General features: G+C 39.8%; 1 protein-coding gene across 13 annotated transcripts in view; it reads right to left on the bottom strand.

Moving 5' to 3' along the window:
- The window catches only part of TPK1 (thiamin pyrophosphokinase 1), a 337,072-nt gene that overhangs the window by 156,378 nt on the left and 161,107 nt on the right, over window positions 1-19,587 (bottom strand). For 12 of the 13 annotated variants that reach the window (XM_010986883.3, XM_031455545.2, XM_010986891.3 and 9 more), the window contains one exon: window positions 17,888-17,983. The exons of the other annotated variant lie outside the window; for it this stretch is intronic. In XM_010986883.3, the coding sequence (XP_010985185.1) occupies window positions 17,888-17,983 (96 nt within the window). The remainder of the gene's footprint in view (window positions 1-17,887; window positions 17,984-19,587) is intronic. 13 annotated transcript variants of the gene reach the window in all.

The raw sequence follows: 19,587 nt of genomic DNA, 5'->3' as shown, positions 1-19,587 counted from the left end.
AGTTGCTGAAAGTAGATCTTAAATGTTCCCACCATCATCACCACAAAAACAAAGGGAATCATGTGAAGTGATGGACTTGTTCACTCTATTACGATACTCATTTTGCAATATGTATGTGTATTAAATCATCATGTTGCACTCCTTAAATTTACACAATGTTATATATTAATTATCTCAATAAATCTGGAAAAAATATTGAGATATTTTACATTCTCTTTTTCCTACTTGGTCTTTAAAATCCTCAATGTATTTTACAGTATTGGAACATCTCAATTTAGGCTAGCTGCATTCCAAGCACTCAGGTGGCCAGCGGCCAGAGTTTTACACAGCACAGGTCTAGAAACAGTAAAGGCAGTGAAGACACCCACCCCTACCTCCAGGGCCCATTCTAGAAAAAGAAGTGGGAGAAAAGACAAAAAAACAGAACAAAACAACAGTGTTACTATGGTTGCAGAGAATTACTGTCCAAGTCTCCTTATTTTAGAATACATCTACCATTCCCTAAAGCATGGAAGCTACTCTGAAAAGGTTTTTTTAATTGGTTGTGATACATCCAGGATTCAGTGTTTATTAATTCTAAAAAGTGTTTTTACAATCCTATTCGCTCTGTGGATAAAATATTCTAAATAATTTATTTGTGCACATATCCAGTACAGGTCTATTCTGCCAGATTCTGCCATATATAAAGTGTAAAAAATCAATTTCTAATTGATTTCTATACATTTCCTACACTCCGGTCAGGGTATTTCACATGAACCATTTTTGTTAGCAAAGAGGAGTGGTAGAATAGAGGTTGCTTTTGGCTCTTCATCTGAAATCATGTCTAGCAAAAAGAACCCTGAACCCTGGATTAATACACTGGAGACCTGACTGCAGTATGGTACACTCCTTCAACCGTGGAACTGCAAACTAGTTACACGACCTCCTTGTGACACAGGGAGCTCGTCGATAAAGGCAAGGGATGGACTGAATTCCCTGACACATTTTTCAAGATCCCCTTCACCTCTAACAGTCCATGCAAGGTTCTCTGGTTTCCACTATAACAGGTTAAATAATAATTGTGTCTATTTTGTTTAGAAAATAAATGAAAAACTTGGCTTTGCGTTATTTACCGTAATAGAACCATGACAAGACTGGTTGAAGGATATATAACACCAAAAGGAGAAGCAATTTCATTTTTCTATTATAGCAGAAAAAACCTTTCAGTAAACAAATGACATGTTTTCCTCCATCTGTCCTCAAAAAGACTTAGACACAGCGTGTGTGAAGTCTACAGCAGGGACAGTGGCTGTCAGCATATTTTAATTGCATTTACTCTCCATAGATTGAATTCTGGAGATGCATAAATGGACAATTTCTTTGTGACTTTCCCTGATGGATAGTGTGGCCGTACTACTTAACATACAAGCTGAGAGACACTCTTGAAAGTCAAAAAGGGGGACATTATAAATAATTACACCAAGAAAACAGGCATAAACCAGGACAATCGATCCCACGTAAACCAAGACACACGTTTACCCGACCGCTTGAGAATTACGAGTAATATTAACATAGCCAGCTTAACAAAATTAAACACTGGGGTCTCAGAAAAGTTTTTAGACCTTACTCTTAATCTCCTCTTAACTTTCAAAGATCTGTACTGTACTACAGGGTCTTGAATAAACGATGAGATTAGAACAACTGTTTGATGTTCTAATTTAAAGATGGCTGACTCAAGGCAGGTTGTGAAGGAAATTGTTGGATCAAGACAGAGCAAAAACAATAAAATGATAAAAAAAATACCCTAGCAATGTCAAAATATCTTTAATAAGCCTATAAAATAATTCCAGTGATTGATGTGAAGTGCAATGAGACACCAGAGAAATTAAAAACCCCAGGTTTTACGGTATCAGAATATACTGTACTGACAAACACAAAATATACCTGGCTGGATTCTGGCTGCCTGTGGAAACAGTACCACAGGGATCCCATTTAAATTTCAACAAGGCCCAATGAGTCACAGTTTAATGTAAGTCTGTTTGGGTGAGAAAGAAATAATGTATCTTGCAATGGCAAGATAATGAGGCTTCTGATTTTTTCTCAAATAATTCATCCTCCATCCTCCCTGCTGCAGCCTTAATTGCGGCATCATCGTTCTCACCTGGATAACCCCACTGGCCTTCTATAAGCAAGTAATTTTCCACTTGATTAGGAGAGAAAGCTTTCTACACCTCAAGTCTGATCATGCCAATGTTCTGCTTAAAATTAAGTACTGGCTTTCCAGAACCTACAAGATAAAGCCCACACTCCTCCAGTGCGGATTCGTGAGTTACATCCTCAACTCCCACCTCATTCACATTCTAGAAGTCAGTCAGTTTTCAGAACACACCACACGATTTCAAACCTCAGTGCCGAGACTGCCCTCCCCTGCCCCACCCCGGGAAAGGCTGGGATTTGTGTATTTCCAAAGGATGCCTACCTCCACCTCCTAAAAAAACGAACTTGTTGGAACACAGTGTTTTCCTCCAATTATGTCAAATTTTAAGTATGTTATTAAAAAATGTCATAAACATGTTTATACAAACTTGTTTTTGAACATGTATTTTAAAGAAAAGTTTTTAAAAAGGCAGAGGAAAGGACATATTTATAAAAAGTGGGCGATGTATACAAGCTTGGTGACATTTGAGAGAAAAACTACGGAGGCAATGAAAATGCTAAGACTTCTGACTGCTGTAAGCAGAGATCCCCTCATAAAAGTTTTAGCATAAAAGCCCAGGCAGCCCAAACACTTATAGACCTTAAGGAACATCTTATGTCCCTGTGCCTCTCTGGAGAGCTCAACTGAGTGGACTCCAACCTCCTTGTACAGACTGGAAGAAACACTTACTGCCAGAGGTCCCTGACACACTGCCTACAAGTCTGCAGTGGAGAAGGCCAGGAGAGACTGATCTACCCCAATAGGTAGGTCCTCTCCCTACTAGCTCATTCTCTGGTAGTTTGTTAAAGGGAACAAATGTAAACATTGCACTGACCCAGTGTGCATATGTGATTAGGACTGTCAGTATTACCTACCCTTCGACATCCCAAATCTAAGAGTTTTTTTTCCCTTTGACCTTGATGCTCAGGATGAAACACTCCCTTGATTCTGGTTAGCTCCTAGTCGATCTTCCAGAAGCAGCTGCAGTCACCACCTGCACAAGGACAGCCCAGACTGGAGAAGGTTCACTTCTCAGCTGTCTCATCAGACCTCAACTACAGCACAACTGACAACGCAACAGGGTAATCTGCTCACCAGGGCATCCACTCCAAAGTCCACAAATTTGCTGAGTCAGAAACTGTCTCATTCAGTTCGTACTGGTCAGCCTACAATACTTAGCAGAGTGGCTGGGAAACACGTGACAGACATGTGACAGACATGTGTTAGCTGAGCTGGAGTTTCCATGCTTCAACTCTTGCAAACAAGACCAGTCATCACCAAGCACACACTTGGAGGCTACTTTCTAAGGTCCCGATTTCTTTCTCAAATTCTTGATGGAAAAGATGACTGAAGAGTTATCCTTCAAAGAATCCTGTAATTGGTTCTTACATTACTATCCTGAGAATTTCCATCCTTCAATTTAGCTTGCACACAACCATTACACTAATTTTCTAAATTACATTATGACTTTTTTTTCAAAATTCTTTAACAGATTAACATTACCTGTAGATCAAAATTCAAATTCTTTATTGAGAGATGAAAGGTCTTTCCTATGTTGACCCCAAACCTTTCTAGCACTCCTGACTGCTGTGACCACTCTCCCCTTAGAACTCTTACTGCACACAATGAGTTTTTCTTTGTTTACCCTCAGATTGCTGTTTGGAATCCTTGAAAACACTGTAATTTCAGATGCCCTGGTCATGACAGAGTATAGGACAATGACTGAGATCATTCCTGGAATAACGAAATGCTTTTTTGATTTATCCTAGGCAAGGCTTTGAATTAAACATTTCAAGTCTGTTTGTGCAGTAACAGTGCTGTCCTGAGTACTGATATTTCCTTGATTAACTTGGCCAATTGGTTCTCAAGCCATAACAAGGAGATCCCTGAGAATGGGACATTTTCTCCATATAAACAAAAGAACAGTGTTATTGGTGTATATATGTATAAATGTAGAATGTGATATTTTTCCTCCCATTGAAATACACCTAGTGATGGCAAGAGCAAATTTGCATGCATTTACATTTCTCTGTATCAGGAAGTGAGTGCCAAGGAGAGCTGAACAGAATAAATAAAATACATACTCGTGGCTTTTTTTTTTTTAACATGATATTATTCTGTTATCTCTGCTGAAAATTAAATTCTTTGAAGAGTCAGGAATATATTTATGAGTAAGTAAAGTTACGTAAAATCATGGTCTGTATAAATAACCTGGATATTGTAAATCTACTAGAGGTAACAATGGTCTCCAAACCTCTCATACCATCAGGACATGAAGGTATTTCATACCCCTTTTGAATTATGGAGGTCTAGAGAAATGGAAAGATGTATTATTTGTGGTTTAGAAATCCCAAGATACCTAGCATAGTACCTTCAACAAAATTGGTATTTAGGGCAAAATGAAAAATGAAAATATGATTTGTATTGTATTCTGAAACCACTGGCTATTTGGAAGTAGAGCTTAAATGGATATTATAATTTCTGTAAATGTTGTCCATAGAAGCTAAATGATTGCTTGGTAGTAGATGAATGAAAAAGAATTAAAATCTGCATTCCTGCCCATCTTACTCAAAAAGCACCAGATATTTTTCACTCTGGCTAAAAGTTCTCTAACATATACGATGCCCTATTAAAGTTGAATATTTGAAAGAGCACTAAGCCATCACTCCACCCATTCTGCGGAAAATGAGTTAGGAGGTACCAGAGCACGGACCCGGCATCCTCTTTCTTTGGTCATTCCCTCCACTGAGCAAGCCGAAAAGAGACAGATAATTTTCAAAATCTCTGCAGACTGACTTTTGGTAAGAGATGCTTTGTTCCCGATGATCGCTATTTCTGTACTTGTGATCATTCTTTAATAGCTATTATCCTATCTTGTATCAGCATGATTTGTTTTCTCTGAACAACATTTCCTGTGTTTTGCTTTGGCCATAAAGTAAGTCTTAGCTGCATATTCTTGTCTCAAATGATAAATGAAACTCTTGGCTTCCATGTCTGGATGGATTAGATTCAGCTCTTTGTAGTACTTTGGGTGCATTATTTTCCCAAAGTTTAGTGGTATAAAACTCTCTTCACTTTTTATTGACCAGTTTGTGATAGGGGGCTAGCAGGCTTGCTGCAGTGCAGTCCTTAGGTTTTGCAATCTGGTGCAATATAAATAGTTTATGTTAATTACCCCCTTTCCACCTTCTGGGAGAAGAGAGACATTTTGATTGCAAATTTTGCACTTGGTCATTAACACTCTGGTTTCTAGATATGCATTTGACCATTTTATAATACCAAATGAGAATGTTAAAACTGTTACTGCAGGGACATTAATTACTTAAAGCTTACTTCTTTCAATGCCATAAGTTTGCTTCAGCTAATACATGTATACATGTGATCACCTTGTCACCCTGAAGTTTAAGTTATAAGCAATGCTATTTGCTATTCTGCTAAATGTATTCCATCTCCACAAGCATCATAGCAAATTGAATGCAATCTGGGATAGAATATTTGTCAATAATAATTTCCTCTTCCTGAAATAATTTCCTTTGTTTACATGGATGCTTTGGGGAAAAAAAATCAGAATCTTGAGGGTCAGTTTTAGAGGTATCTAAAATCTCTAGTAGAAATGGATGAGGAAACAGAATTACAATGTAATCGATGCACTCTGAATTCAGATATTTCTATTTCTTAATGTGTTTCAAAATTTTTTGACACAGCTGTTCATACTGTGAGGTACACACATACACACATGTGTTGAGAGGTTAAGGTTCACAGTGGATCCAGAAAAGAAGCTGGTATTGCCTTGTGTCTACTCCATGCATCTGGGACAGACCAGCACATTGACCGTGAAAAGCTAAGCAGAACTTCTACTGGGCAAACAGACGATCACAGAAGTAGAAAGACATTTTCTATTTCCAGCTACTAAGAGAGAAGGATGGAGAGTGAATGCTATAGGATTCCATCTTCTCTGATTTAAACAGAATTTCCTGAGATATTAGGCCCATCATCTGACACAAGGAACGTATTCCTATGTCTAAATCTCTTCTGCTGATTACCTAGTTAACTACCACTGAAAATACACTGATCTGATGTGTGCATCCCATAATATGTAGTAGCATCATCTCAGGTCTTCAATCATGACTTAAATGGTAAGCTAATCATTGCTTAATAATATAGATTAGGATTGTGGACAATCCTAATTATAGGTGTAGGCACTACCACATGTAATAAGTCTTGCTAAGGGATACACAGAAGGAAGAGAAAATTTTGTAACGTCTAAGCAATTTCAGGATATTCCACTGTAAGTGCATTATTCTTACAGAAGTTCTCACAATCGTTTTCTCCTCCACCTGCAGTTTCTGCCTCTCCACAATGCAGTAGCTCAAAATGGAACAGTCCTTTTCCCATAAGGTCAGCGTTCTTCTGCAAAGGTGCACCACACCAACGGTATCTGAAACTCTCTGCATTAATAAGAAATTTTATCTGGCAAGCGAGTCATCCAGCTGAGATTCCTGGTAAGCAGATAAACTTAACCCTTGTCCCGGGCCCGTGAGAGCATGTCTATTCTCTGGCAGGGATGGATTAGGCTGTAAGCTTTTTATATCCGGGGCAGCATCTCCCGAGTCACCTCAAAGCACTGGGGACATCTATTTTTTCTGGTTGTACAGCACTATAAAAACGACTGCTGGTCTCTAAGAAGGAAAAACAGAGATGTGAATTTCCCTTTTGAAGGCTTTTCCAAAATGATCTAGGAAACAGCCTGCTAGTTCGCTCGATGCCCAGAAATTTTTCCTCTCCTTGCTCCCTCTCCTTGCTTCCCTGCCTGATTAAGCATCACCGCGTTTGTTCTAGAACCGGAAGGTATAAGTAGTTACTTTGGCACTTGACAAAGATAGCAATGCTGTTTATATACTAAAAAATTCAGAGGTGGTTTGTATAGGCATGGTGACGTATAGCTGAATATGTGTGTGTGTGTGTGTGTGTGTGTGTGTGTATAAGACACATGCTGCTTTCTAAAACTTCATAAAAATTACCCATTGACGCTTACAACATCCATCTGAGGTCAATAAAGACAGGAAAGAAGGTAGAAAAACGTGTCACAGAAGTCTTACAGTGCCCCAGCTACAGAGCTGATGCTGGAGTTGTACGGTGCTGCTTTCAGTATCACTTCAAGGAAGGTGGCAAGATTGATTTTTGTCGTGCTCACAATGGCAGTGGCTTAGAAAACAGTCTCTATGCATTCTCATTGTTTGGCTCTCAACTTTTTCAAGTAACTTAGGCTTGGAAAAAGAAGCAAGTCCCAGAAGTTGTAAAGAAAAAAGAAAACCAAAACCCAATTAACGAGATGAAGAGGATACTATGTGTACTGTTTTTAACTACACACAACACACATCTCCTTCCCTCCCCCCATAAAATGGAGAGAAAAACTGAAGGTATATATATGACCAAATGACAGTGGATAATAGGAGTAGGTATCTCCACGTACTGGTCAAAACCAAAAAGGTTTTAATTGTGATGGAACAAGAGCTGGGCAGTGGAATAAGTCTTGTTAAGGCAGATTACTTAATATAAGTTTACCAACATTTGATACACAGGGCTCGCTACAAAAGGATTCTTCCATATATATACCCATTCATTCATTCAATAAATATTTACAGAATGTCTGCTATTGTTTTAGGTGTTGGGGATCCAGCCAAGAACAAGAACAAACGTGCACAATTCCCGGGGCACTTGAAGATTCCATTCTAGTGAGTGAAGATGCAATAGAAACAAATACCCTAAATGTATCTGATGGTGACACGTTCTTCGGGGAAAACTGAGCAGAGAAGGGGATATGGTTTGCCGAGCTGAGGGATCGGAGAGGAGGTGCAGTGCAGGGTGCTATTTTAAATCATGGTCACGGAAGGCTTCATCGAAATGATCTCCAGCTTCATTAGGAAAAAAAAACCTTACTATTTGATTTTCTCAAATAAGAAGTTAAGAGGTGAAGTAGAGAAGAGCTCTATATAGACAATCTGTTTTTTAAAAAAGCTGCATCTACTGAAGAGGCCAGCCCAGCGTCCATGACAGTCAGAAGCGCTGGGTCCTGACCTGTACCTCTGCCTCCTCTGTTCGACGGGAGACTATTTGAGGCTCTGGATCTGGTCACTGAGTCGCAGCATGATGACGTGACAGCGGGTACCACATAAAAGCCTGTCAGACAGACTGGAAGAAGATCCCCAGAAGCGTCCATAGTGTATCTAAGGGGAGAAAGTCTGCCTCTGGAACTAGGAAGTGAACTTTTAACTTATCCTGGGGTGACAACATCGCCCAGTGAGCATGAGGGGAGAAGCTGGAGCACCTCCCCTGTTCTCTCCCCACCAAGGCAGCGGGCAAACTGTGCACCTTGCCTGCCCGCTGGATGCCACCACTAAACATGCAGATACCATTCTCACTGGCGCCCGGGGAACAGGGAGGCTGAAGACTTCCCCTAGGAAACACTTCAACGTGTGAGGAGCACCCTGTTTAATTCAAGTTTATGGTATTAAGAGGACTCCTGTAAAACTAGAGTCTGTCCAAAGGAAATGCCGTTAAGATGTTAACCAGATTTACTGTGGTGATCACTTCACCATTTATACAAACATTGAATCACTACGTTGTACACTGGAAGTCAATACAATATTGTATGTCAGTTATACCTCAATAAAAAAAACTATTTTCATTAAAAAAATCAAGGAAAGAAACAACACCATGCTGCGTCCATGAACCTGAGCTACAAACTTTAAGAGATTCTGTTCTAATATCATAAAATTCCATGAAATTTATTATAAAATCAAAAGATCACTATGTATATATTATAGTCTATATTCTTATTTATACTTATTTTTAAAATTACATATTTTATAAAATAGATAAAATAATTATAAAATACAATTATATAATGTATTTTATAAGAAATATAATTATATATATCTCAAAATAATTCATAAAATATTTTGTAAAATAAAATAATCCTATAAATACACAAAAATATAAAATAAAATACCACATATTATATAAAATATGTTGTAAGTCCACAAGAGCTAAGGTACAAGTAATACATGTCTATTAATACCACCACTGCTATTATATTTTTAGGAAGGACTTTATATGTGGCAGGCCCTGCAGTAAGTGCTTTGCCTCATAACTCACTGGTATGTGTAGATTATTATCCTGACTTTACAGATGAGAAAGCTAAGTCGTAAAGAAAAGAACTTACATAGCTTTCTGCAGTCATGTACCTACCCCAAGCATGAGAGCACCTAGCCTCTAATTTCACCGTGTTGGGGACCAATACTTTCCATAATTAGCAAGTTCTCTATTACAGTTGGTACAGACAACAAGAAACGTAAACGATCTGGACACACGTTGTGGGAGCCTTAGTAGGAAATGCTACCAAGTAGAGTCTTTCGCAGAGTATACGTGCCGGCTAAGATTTGCCAGGATGTTCTCTGGCACCTGCCTTGATGTTATGGGAAACATTTTTATTCATTGAACAAGTATTTACTGAATAGATGACTGGGAGAAAAGATTTAAACCAGATATCCACTTAGGACACAGGGTATAAATTTTAGTAAGAGAATGGAGTGAAGGGGCAAACAGAAGGCTAATAAAATAACAGAGGTGAGAAATGATAAAGGTCTGATCTAGGATAGTAGCCATAAGACTGGAAAAAATGGAGTTGGCAAAAGAGATACCTGCAGAATTAAAGGATATGTGACCATCCATTGAGGGATGGTACAAGGATAGTAAAATATAAGGTTGCTCTCAGGTTTCTGCCAGGTGGATGGATGGTACTGCCATTGAATGAGACAGAAAATAAAGAAAGAAAATGAGATTTTTGTGAGAAAGATGATGAATTTTGGTTTACACTGAAATGAAGTTCCTTTGGACTTCCAGTTAGTGGTTAGAAATAGGGCTTTGGAGTTCAGATTAGAGGTATAAGTTAGAGAGTTAATGGCACACATGATCACCGAAGCCCTGGGAAACAAGATAAAAGGCAGGAGTGACAGAGTATAAGTATAACAGGAACCAGGAAGAAAACGGAGATGGAGACTGCAGGAGTCTCAGGTCAGGAGGGAGTGCAGGAATAAACGGGGTTACCCTTTCTAGAGACCATCCTGATAAAACATCCCTGACTGAACCCTGCCACACTTCCATCTCGTGGGAAAGTAGAAAGGTTGAGAGGGTCTGAGCTGTCACATAGCTAAGACACTATCAAATTTCTAGCTGGGATTTTCAAGCAGGCATCATTTTTATGTACAATCATTGCCTAAACATGCAGCAGAGACTCACAATTTGAAACTTTTTGAGCAAACACTTTAAAGTTGAGAGAGTCCACAGAAAGTTGTCTCGATTTGCCTAAGTGCTAGGAAGTACTTGCCTTTTTATTCTATGTTACTATGAGTCACGGCACAAAAAGACCACACCAGTCTACAGTTAGAGCATATTTGAAACACTGAACATATTTTTTTTTCAAATAAACTTTTCACTTTGAAATAACTTGAGATTTAGTAAAAAGTTGAGAAGCTAGTGCAGGAGCGTACCCTTCACCCAGTTCCCATCAATGTTAACATCTTACACACATACACACAGCACGTTTGTCACAACTACGGTTGACACCGGGACACCACTCTTAACCAAATTCTGGACTTTTTTCACATTGCACCAGTTTTTCCACTTCAGGATGCAGATGAGAACACCCCACCGCGTTTAGCTTTCATGTCTCTTTCATCTCCTGCTCTGTGACCATTCCTAACCTTTCCTTGTATCTCATTACCTTGAAGATACCAGTCAGGTATTTTGCAGGATGGTCTTCATTTGGGTTTTTCTGATTTTTTTTTTTATCAAAGATTAAACTGAGATTATGGGTTTTAAGGAAGTGCCTTTCTCAGCTTACACTCAGAGAGAGAGGCACGTGCTATTAACATGAATTCTCACTGATGGTGTTAAGTTTGATTCCTTGATTAAGGTGGTTTATCTGCTAGCTTTTTCTAATGTAGTTAGTATTTATTTTTTTCAGAATTCATGTTTACACACACAGCAGGCTTATTATATTCTGCTTTAGATGACTGTTCTGGAGACACCACAGCACCCTGGAGGATGAGCCTCAGAGAACTCTCCTAGTTCTTCCTGCAAACCTAGGAATCATACCTTATTATACTGAAAAGTAACTAGTCCGATCAGATATAGTCAGACAGTACATAAACATACGTGTCTACTTGAGAAATACCATGTACGAATTAAGTAAAAAGCCAATCTGATATTCATTACCGAAGTCCTAACCGTCAATAGTCAAGAACTGCAATTCAGACATAAATACATAGAAACCAGGTCCTAATACATATAAATCGCAATTCAGTATCTTCTCGGGCAATTAAAAGAGTAAAAAATGTAATAATCCTGTAGTTCTTGTAAGTGAGGTATAGTTGATTTACAATATTATATTAGCTTCAGGTATACAAAATAATAACTCACAATTTTTATAAATTATACTTCATGAACAGTGATGATAAAATACTGTCTAAAGTCCCTGTGCGGTGCCGTTTATATTTGTAGCTTATTTATGTAAACATAATAATTTGCACCTCTTAATTGCCAGCCCCTCTCTTGTCCCACCCTTTCCTCTCCCCACTGGTAACCACTGGTTTGTTCTCTGTATCTGTGAGTCTGTTTCTTTTTTGTTACACTCACCAGTTTGTTTTATTTCTTAGATCCCACATATAAGTGATAATGTGCGCTGTATGTCTTCCACTGTCTGACTCATTGCACTTAGCGTAATACCCTCCAGGTCTATCCGTGTTGCTACAAGTGGCAAAAGTTCATTGTTTTTTATGCTGAGTAACATTTCATCGTATAGATAGAGCACATCTTCTTTATCTGTTCATCTGTTGATGGACACTTCGGTTACTTCCACATCTCAGCTACTGTAAATAATGCTGCTGTGGACACTGGGGCGTACATATCTTCTCGAATTAGTGTTTTTATTCTCAGTATATACCCAGAGGTGGAACTCCTCACCTGCAGTAAGTGACAGTTTCACCTCTTCCTTTCCAATCTGGATTCCCTTTCTTTCTTTTTTCCTGTCTGATTATCGTGGCCAGGACTTCCAACACCACATTGAACGAAAGTGGCAAGAGTGGATATTCTTGGCTTACTCCTGATCTTACAGGAAACGTTTTCTGTTTTTCACCACTGAGTACGCTGTTAGCTGTGGGCATTTCACATACGGCCTTTACTACATTGAAGCATGTTCCTTCTATAGCCACTCTCTGCAGAGTTTTAATGATAAATGGATGTTGAATTTTGTTTTCTACATCTATTGAACTGATCATATGATATGGTTTTCATTCTTCAAATTGTTAATGTGAGGCATCACACTGATTGACATGCAGATATGGAACCACTCTCGAGTCCCTGGGATAAATCCCACTTGTCATGGTTGATTCACAGTGTACTTGCCTTTGTAAATGAGACTTCTCCTTCCATAACTTTCATGTTTCTAGCCATGGTCTTTTCTAGCTTTGGACCCAGAGGTCCCAAAGCTGGTGTTGAACAATTGGTGAGTGGGGCTGGTTCCTGACACCTGTGAGGTCCGAAGTGTCTTGTGTTGGCCTCTAGGTGGAATGGCAGCTGGCCTGCTGGTGGGTGGGGGGTCCTGCCACTGAAAGCTCCAGAGCTGCAGTTGTCCTGGGGCTGGTATCCGCCCACTGGTTGGTGAGGTTGGTCCCAAGACTAGAGCTGGCACACTGGCGGGCAGGGCCAAGGCCCAGGGTATTCGGGTGCTGGTGCCTGCCCATGGGTGGGTGGAGCTGGGTCCTGGGTCTCTGGCTGCAAGGCCTTGGGAGTCTCAGGTCTAGTGCCTGTGCATTGGTGTGTGGGCAGGGCCATGTCCAGGGCTGGCTCAGGGGGTCTTAAGGAAGTCAGTTTGCTGGCGGGTAGTGCTGTGTCCTTGCCCAGGTAGTTGCGAAGTGTCCCAGTACTGGTGCCTACAGGCTGGTGCTGGTGGGTAAGTGGAGGCTGGGGCCTGAGGGCAATAAGCTAGAGGGAGGATTCGAAAACGGTGCTCCCCAGCACCAGTGTCAACATGGCAGAACAAGCTCCCCAAAACAGCTGCCACCAGTGCCAATGTCCCCAGGGGGAGCTCCAGGTGCCTCCTGCCTCTCCAGGAGGCTCTCCAAGATCAGCAGGTGGGTCTGACCCGACACCTCTCAAATTACTTCTGCCCTGTGTCCCTCTAAGAGTGGAGTCTCTATTTCCCCACAGCCATCTTGGTCTCCTGGAAGCGAGCGCCTGGGGGCTCATCTTCCCAGCACAGGTCCCCCTGGACGGGGAGATCAACATGCGGCTCAGACCCCTTGCTCCTTGGGGAGCACATCCATAGTTGTAATCATTATCCTGTTTGTGAATCGCCCCCCAGGGCTTAAATCCCATGGCTCCATCCCCCCTACCCATCTCCTTAAGGGTCTTTGTTTATAGCTTTAGCTGTAGAAGAATTTTGCTGGTGGTTTTCAGTCTTCTTCACTGACAGCTGTTCTGTAAACAGTTGTAATTTTGGTGTGCGCCTGAGAGAAGGTGAGCTTTTGGTCTTTCTACTCTGTCCCCTTGGGTTAACGATCAATCCTACAATCTTTATGTAGTATTTAATTTGTAGTCATTAATATTTGTGTGTATGTGCATAATTTAGGCATTTGCTCTCATTTATACAGTACTTACCTATTCAGCATCCTGCATCATTTGATTAAAAGATTGCTTACAAAAATAACAGAGTATAAATGGGCCAAAATGTACTGAGGTTTTAGCAAATAAAACTAATATGAGTTTAAACCTACACAATATGCAGCTTGAAATTAATGGCAACTTTTCTGCCCAAATTTTGTCCAATATAAAGTCTCTGTTTAAAACATCAGAAACTGAGGTAGTTGATTCTATTGCCAATAATACTAGGAAATATCCTAATTTGTATTTTAAGAGACCTATTATTCTTAGGGCCTTATAATCTAGATTTCTTTCTGCTTCATCCTGAACAATGTGCATCTCACATTTTTTGAAACTTGGAGCAATAGCTTTTAATGTCTCCCACTGAATTCCAGGGTTTAGATCTCAAAAGCGTATCACAGCATCAGAAAGTATATTGCTCTTTGAAGAGTCAGTCGTATCAGATGCCATCCTGCTAATGTATTATTCATGACTCGGTTACAGATAAACAATAACACGAAAGAAAAGCATTAAAAAGTCACATGTATCAGAGAACCCTTTTGCAGAGGAATAAAAATTGAGGATGAGCAGGTTTAAAATAGATAAATTAATAAATAAGGTAATTAAATGACTTTTTTACAATAATTAATATTCTAGATAATAAACTCCTTTAGCATACAGACTCTAAGCCAAATTCTATAAAGTTCTAATATGTTACACATGTAGTATGGTTCCTTAACATATTAAATACTACTTTAATTTAGTTCATTTATATTATAATTAATATTTAAAATATATGCTAATGAGATAAGACCTTACTACAAAATATAGACACTTTGATTACAAATTCATACTTATAGTAAGTGGAAAACCAGAAATGTATGATAATCTGATAAGATATATTAGGTGGAGAAGTGTAAGGGGCTTTTTGATACAGTTTATGTGTATTTTAGGAAGAAATTTTTAAAAGCCCTCCCGATGATCTCACTTGGTGGTAAGAAAATGTATAGAGGGGAATCTTACATAATTTTCCTTTCTAATCTTTCTTCTCTTGCTTTTCTCCTGGTATTACATTCAATCAAAGATACCACTGTGCTGCAAGGTTAAACGCAAAGTCAGGTGGAAGCTCACAGATACTCCATTTTGTCAGATTTAACACAAACACCTTTTCAGTCTGAACGAAAACTACCTTGTGTAGTTTTCATGGTGAGTAATGTAGCCTTCAGTTGATCTAACCATGCTTCTTACAACACCAAACTAATCACACCCTTCTCGTCTTAAAGCTCTTCCACCCACCTGCCCTTGGTTCACTGAAGTGTTTATCCATCCTCTCGGTGCACTGTGGCACTTGGCCAACATCTCCTCCCCTTTGCCATCTAACTCCTGTTTATTTCTCACCTCTCAGCCTTCTCTAAAAAGCCATCCCCCTAACTGCGTCCTGCCCTGCTCTCCTGTGTGTTCCCTGGAGGGTGTAACACAGACCCTTCATTCCCCAAGCATCCCTTGTGTGCAAAGTCCTGCTGTCAGTGTGAACAACGCAGACCTGATCCCAGCTTCAGGGGCTGCACAGCCAAGCTGGGAATAAAGGGTTCAAGCAAACAATTAGAACACTTAACACAATTATGAGAAGTATTGAGGGTATCTTAAAGGAGAAAAGAGGAAGGCACAGAAACGCAGAGCGGCGGAGCCTAACCCAGAGCGCTGGGGGAGCGAAGTCCTCCTTGAGGATGTCAGGCGTGCTCTGCCACTGCGGCCTCGGCAAAAACAGGAAAAACGCAAAAACAAACAAACAAAACATTCAAAACATATTCAAAAATTCTAAACAGACGGAACAACATATGCAAAAACATCTTAAGGCTTAAGGCAAAGGAGAGGAGGGAATCTGGCATATTGTAGGAACCAGGAGGAGGAGTAACACAAGATGAGGCTGGAGAGTGCACTGGACCCAATGCGTGCCCGCCATGGAGGTGCCCTCCTCCCAGCGTCCCCACAAGGACCTCGCCCCGGGCTGTGAGGAGGGCAGCTGGCTGTCATGGCCCAAAGGCGACCCCTTTGTGACCCAGCATGGCATGCCACTGTGGTCACGCTCTTTCCTGTCTATGACTAAGCTAAGCACGGTGGGAGCAAGAGGGTCTGGTCCTTTCTGCCCAGTGTGGGAGTCCTCTAATGGGTCCTCTTGCTTCAGGCCTCCACGGGATTGGCCAAGACTTTCTGCAGTTTGTTTCACACATCATACACACCTGACTACCCTAGTCTGAGGCTCTCTCTCTCTGAATTTTGGTCTTGTTGACTTTGACATGTGATTATTTGTTTTGAGATTCAAAGACTGAATACAGTATTATAGATACTACCCATGAGACACAACAAATGAGAATCATGTGATTTCATTCCCAGATTTCAATACTTTCAGTGGAAGTGGATCTTTTTTTTTTAAGAAAAACTGCAACAATTGTCAAAGTTTTCCATTTTTTCCCTAAAAAACCCTCAAAATCAGCTATGTCTGGATGAAGTAGTTAGCTCTCAATATTTTTCTGTTTTCCTTAAACAAGTATATAATTACAGCAGTTGACAGCTGGAAATAGCACACGTGGTACAGCTCAAGCTACAACAGAGCTGAGAAAGGTTCACTCCATTACTTTTGTTGAGTTTGCACAATGAGCTACTTGCCAATTACGACAGTTACAAGGCTTTTCTTCAAACGGAGAAAAGGATCTACTACCTCAAGTTAGTAAATACATGCTCCACTAAATCTTTCATGGACTCCTGCGAGGGAGGAACTGTTCATTAGGGTTGTCTCTCCACCTCCTGTGCCCCACCGCCACGGGTGTATGAGCCATGTAGTGTGACTCCATGAGACATATGGACTGACCCCACACCCTGCTCCAGTCTAAGACAATCAGGACGCTCTCAGCATCCTTTGCCAAAGCCAAGTATAGGTTAATAGAGAGATCTCAGGACTTGGGTCTAATGACAGTGAGAAGTGATGCCTATACCCCTTGAATCCCCCTAGACGTGAAGGTGTAAAGTCGCTACAGGCAGCCGTTGGAGACAGTCAGGGAAACCAGACTGAAGAGAAAGCTGACAAAGCAAAGGTAGTGAAAGCAGCAGACACAGGATCTGCCTGGGCTGTGTCTGAAGACAGCCCGATCCCACCTGATGACGCAGGAAAGGCTGAAACATCTCCTGGTATTTGTACCACGAAAACCATTCTAATACACAAAGGTGTTTTCCTAGTTTTCTCAGTTTAAAGTGACACGTTCGATCATGCATCTCAGCTTACCTTCCTGCCCTTCCCAGGGAACTAATGGACAATTGTCATTCAATGCTTCAGGTTTAACCTTGTTGATCTTCCCAAAATACAGACTTGAAAAAGTCTGTGTACCGTTTCAACAAGTATCAAAAATTTGTAAAATAAAATAAAATACAAATTTGTCCCTTAGCTAATTAATGTGATTAAAAACTTGGATGCTAAGTGAAAATCATGACTGAACGAACACCTTAAGGAGTTCACCCTTGCAAAGCAGTAGACTCTTCTGACTTAAAGAAAAAAAAACAAACTGATATTTTGTTTATATGTTTGCAGTGATGGCCAAATCTAGGTCGTGTTTGTTTGTTTCGTCTACATAATACATACCCACACATACAACACACACACACACACACACACACACAGCTCTGCGTGGCAACAATCAACCCGAGATGGAAAGCAGCTATTCACTTTAGGACGAGCCTGAGCTGCCGGCTTTGATTGCTTTATACAAGGTCCACTTCACCCTTTTAGACATCTCATCACTGTAAGGTTCTGGAATATGTGACCTCTGATTTAGGGGTACACCTTCATATTTTGGCAGCTAAGAACATATTTGTTTGATCTACTGAAAAAAAACCTGACAAGGGAATCCAAATAATTAGCACAAAAGCAAACCATGATTTCAGATGAGTAAAAGGAGCAATTTTCAAATTCTTGGTAATAAAGACTCCTAACCACCAAACAGATGCATATAGTACCTGTAGGTCTTTTTCTGCTATCTTCTTTTGGAGCACTTCAAGGCACTTGGTAAAGTCAGTATGGTCTTGATCAGGAGTTGAAATAAGTTCACATCCCTATGTTAAGTAAGATAAAAGGCAGGAATAAGTAATGATGTCGGCTTATGAAGAAGATCAAGGGCTATGAAAGTAAAGTAAGACATAGCCTGCTATGCCTGTGTGATTACCTCGATCATTAGGATCATTATTATTACCCATTTTTATTTCACATAACAGGACATCTCAGGAACGGTGGTAGACTATCACCATAATGATCTGATTATGACAATCATTTCACCCAGGAAAGTACAGCTCATACTACATTAACAGTCTTTAAAAATCACCGCTGTGATGACATTCAAGATTAACATAAGGACTCAGATACAAGTATTGTAAAACATATTCACAGTGAAATTATCTGAAATTAAAATGAAACTCTTCCTAAAAAACTTTGAATTTCTTTAAGCACACTCCTAAGTTTACTTACATGAATGGAAAAACTAACACTGAACTGATGACAAATTACATTTTAAGTAAAATCAAGTTAACTATCCTATAAAATTCCTTTACAGCTGCCTTTTCTTCCCTCCATGTAAAAAGAAGCAGGAAGAGCTGTGTCTGTATAAATTTGTCTCTTGGATTCTCTTTTGGACATAATGAAGTGAATTTATAAGTTCTTTGCCTCTTCAAAATGGATAATTTACCTACTGAAAAACACTAAAATATATTTATAAACATACGCCACAGAAGTACCAGCTTGCTGGCACTAGTGAACTGAGATGCTTCAAGAAATGGTATTTTTGAAATGACACCTCTTCCTCTAAAGCCTTAGAAGCAAGGGTCTATAAAAACAGAGCACAGTGAGGCTTCAGACTTCTTAATTCTGGAATAAAACAATGCCAGGTCTGACACACAGCTGAGTAAGGGAAAGCTAAATATAATCTAGTATATAAAGTCGCCATTCAAAGAGTTTTCAAGGATACAAAACACCCATACTGCCTCTTAAATTACTCCAAGAACCATTCTCAGTAGATTTAAATGTTCTTCTTAAACTTCAAGGTCTCTTTAAATGTGTCAAGTTCAACCTGTGCTTCATTCATTTATGACTGACCTTACAATGTAGTGACCAATGAAAAAATTAACTTCTCATCATTCAGAAATATATTATGCCCTCAAAGATGTATATGTCATCTTTACAAGATCATTGACATATACTTTCCTGACCCTAAAAGAACACTGAAATTTACCATAATGGCCAAGCAAGGGTATAAAGAAGTTGACTTGCTTCAGGCTCACACTCCTAAAAAAGAAGATACGAGAATATGCCAGACCATACAGGAATATTATCAGGACATCAGACTGCCACCAAACCAAAAGACATTATACTCAAAGTTCTTTGAAGACAGGAGTTATGTTTTATTCCTTATTGTTTCCAGTGACTGGCATCTGTCTGCTGTACAGTAAAAGTGTCCAATAAGTAACATTCTTGAGGAATAAAAATGTCTGCTGGCAAAGGGGTAGGAGAGTGTGGTACCTTACTGTTAAATATAGCATACACTACAATGGGGAATTATTTTCCTCTCTAAAGTACTCACAATAATCATTCCAACAAGAAGAAACCTAATTTAAAAGGCAAATAGAAACAAAAGCCCGAGAGATGAGGAACAGATAGCCATCTATCT

The sequence above is a fragment of the Camelus dromedarius genome, chromosome 7 (assembly GCF_036321535.1).
Source record: "Camelus dromedarius isolate mCamDro1 chromosome 7, mCamDro1.pat, whole genome shotgun sequence".
NCBI classification, from domain to species: domain Eukaryota; kingdom Metazoa; phylum Chordata; class Mammalia; order Artiodactyla; family Camelidae; genus Camelus; species Camelus dromedarius.
Note: the sequence above shows the minus strand (reverse complement) of the source record. Positions and strands in the feature narration are given on the sequence as shown.